The sequence below is a fragment of the Uranotaenia lowii genome, chromosome 2 (assembly GCF_029784155.1).
Source record: "Uranotaenia lowii strain MFRU-FL chromosome 2, ASM2978415v1, whole genome shotgun sequence".
In the NCBI taxonomy this organism is placed as follows: Eukaryota; Metazoa; Arthropoda; class Insecta; order Diptera; family Culicidae; genus Uranotaenia; species Uranotaenia lowii.
The window spans coordinates 277,659,369-277,661,658 of record NC_073692.1 but is presented as its reverse complement, the minus strand read 5'-3'; the positions used below and the strand labels follow the sequence as shown (position 1 = coordinate 277,661,658).

The 2,290-nt window shown below is 41.7% G+C and overlaps 1 protein-coding gene across 1 annotated transcript; it reads right to left on the bottom strand.

Moving 5' to 3' along the window:
- Nucleotides 1-461: 461 nt before the first annotated feature.
- On the bottom strand, nt 462-1,835 carry LOC129742718 (uncharacterized protein K02A2.6-like). Its single transcript, XM_055734663.1, has one exon. It carries the CDS (start codon nt 1,833-1,835, stop codon nt 462-464), a length of 1,374 nt encoding a protein of 457 aa, XP_055590638.1.
- Between the last annotated feature and the right edge of the window lie 455 nt (nt 1,836-2,290).

Genomic DNA, 2,290 nt, shown 5'->3' with positions numbered 1-2,290 from the left:
TTTTTTTGTCAGTGTATCATCAGCCCTGCGAAACATTGAACAACTATTTATACCAGCAGACAGAAACCAGTAAGAACTAATTTCTACCTCCGATTGAACAAAGCTAATATAGACTTACTTAGATTTTAGTTGTGTTTACATTTCGCAACTAAGATCTAATTTTTGTGATTGTTGTGTAGCAGTTGCAGTAAAATTTTACTTTTTATTTTAATCCGTTGAACAGTTCAATCAAGTAACTACGTACTCCGTAATAACCTGGTCCACCTGTAGGATTTACTTGGCGTGCTGAAATCATCGAAACGGAATTAGATAAATTGAAATTCATATAGAGAATTCTGTGAAAACTGTTAGGAATAATTTTATTACTAAACTATAAGAGTGAGCCATCGAAACAAAATTACTTACATGTCGTTTCAATATAGAAATAGAACACTGTATACACGTTTTCATCGTTGAACCGGCTAAGTTTCTTTAATTCTACGACTTCTGAGTTCTCTCGAAGTGGATCGTTGCTCTGTGTCGGTACTAGCATTTAACTCGATCTCATCGTTAACAGTTTCCGGATTAGGAATTTGATCTGTGTTATCCAACAAGTTTGCCTTCTTTAAGTCATCAAGTGTTCTGGTATACTGAACTCCATTTTTGCGCATAACAACTGCTTTTCCGCCGTTTTTTGCCACGATGTGGTAATATTCGGACGAGAAGTTCGGATCCGTTTTGGTTTCCTTTTGTTGTGCCAAAAGAACTTTATCTCCAACTTGCAGATTAGAATCTTTAGCTCCTCTTCGAGTGTCAGCGTAAGATTTACTTGTAAATTTGGCTTCAGTGTCACGATCTTTTACTTCTTCCTTGTTCAAAGACTTAACATTATCCGTATGCCAAAGCGAAGGAAAGGTTCCCCGGAATTTCCAACCAACTAGTAATTTAAACGGGGTAACATTCAGTCTTGCTTGGGGGGTCAACGTGTTATGATTGTGCACGTACTTATGAAGGGCGACTCTCCAGTTTGACACGTCGATTCTCGAAGCAGCCAAGGCTTTGATTATGCCTTGGTTCTGATGTTCTACACAACCATTTGATTGTGGGCTTAACGGAATTGATTTGCGAATCATTACTGCTTTTTCTTCCCAGTAGTTGCAGAATGCAGAACTTTGGAATGGTGGCCCGTTGTCACTCTGTATAATTTTAGGTAATCCCCACAGTTTGAAAACATAGCATAACGCTGCATTAGTGCTATCTGCATCTGTCCGACGCATTTCGCAAACAGACAGAAATCTAGAATACGTATCAACTATAATGAGAAATTCTCCAGTACCGAATCCAGGAATCGAAAGGAAATCAATCTGCAACTCTTCCCAAGGCCCGTCTGGTAGAGTCCGACTGGATATAGGAATGGGTGGATTTTTCTTGGCTAGCATTGTGCAAGTTTTACCTATTTTTACGAACAACTCCGCTTCTTTGGATATACATGGCCACCAGAAAAACTGTCGCAATATTCGCTTCATCGCCACTTCACCAATGTGTCCGGCGTGTGCGGAAGATAACGCTTTTATCCTTAGAGCTTTTGGTAGAATGAGTCTATTATCTTTGTACAGCAGTGAACCTATGTGATGGATACTCTGTCGATGGAGGGCGAATTCGATTAACGAAGACGGCCGCTTTTTCGAGTTTAAGTGAGATAAAATCAGCTGTAATTCGTTATCTTGTTCTATCAAGTTTTCACCACACAGTTCGCATTCGACCGCGTTACCGATCGGACGTTTTTTTTTCCATTCGCTCTGCGTAAAGTGTAGTTTTTTCTCATTGCGTTCTCGTGTATTCTCGATCACGGACATCCTTTTCACGCGAGTTTCCAGTGCCAGTGTGGTGTTTATTCAGCGAAACATCGCAACAAGTGTTTTCTCACTCCGAGATGGGGGAAACTCCCCCAGTGTGGGGCGGGGCACTTAACCCGCCAGGAAATCGAAATATGAGAACTGTTCCTTCATGGATGGACCCGTTTGGAGAGTTTGGCGATATGCAATTTCTCCGAATGAAACCATCCGGCCACCAAAAACTTCCCAAAAACCCCTTCATCATATCGACGTCTGTCGAAAAATACGTCGGAAAAATTGACGGAGGGAATCCAACTGACCGAGGGGAGAGTTATCTCCTTAAAGTTAGGAACCCCGCTCAAATCAACAAGCTGCTCAAACTGGATCGACTGATAAACGGCACTCCGATCACCATCGACCGCCACCCGACTCTTAACCTTTGCCAGTGCGTGGTGTCATGTGAAGATGCTGCGGGA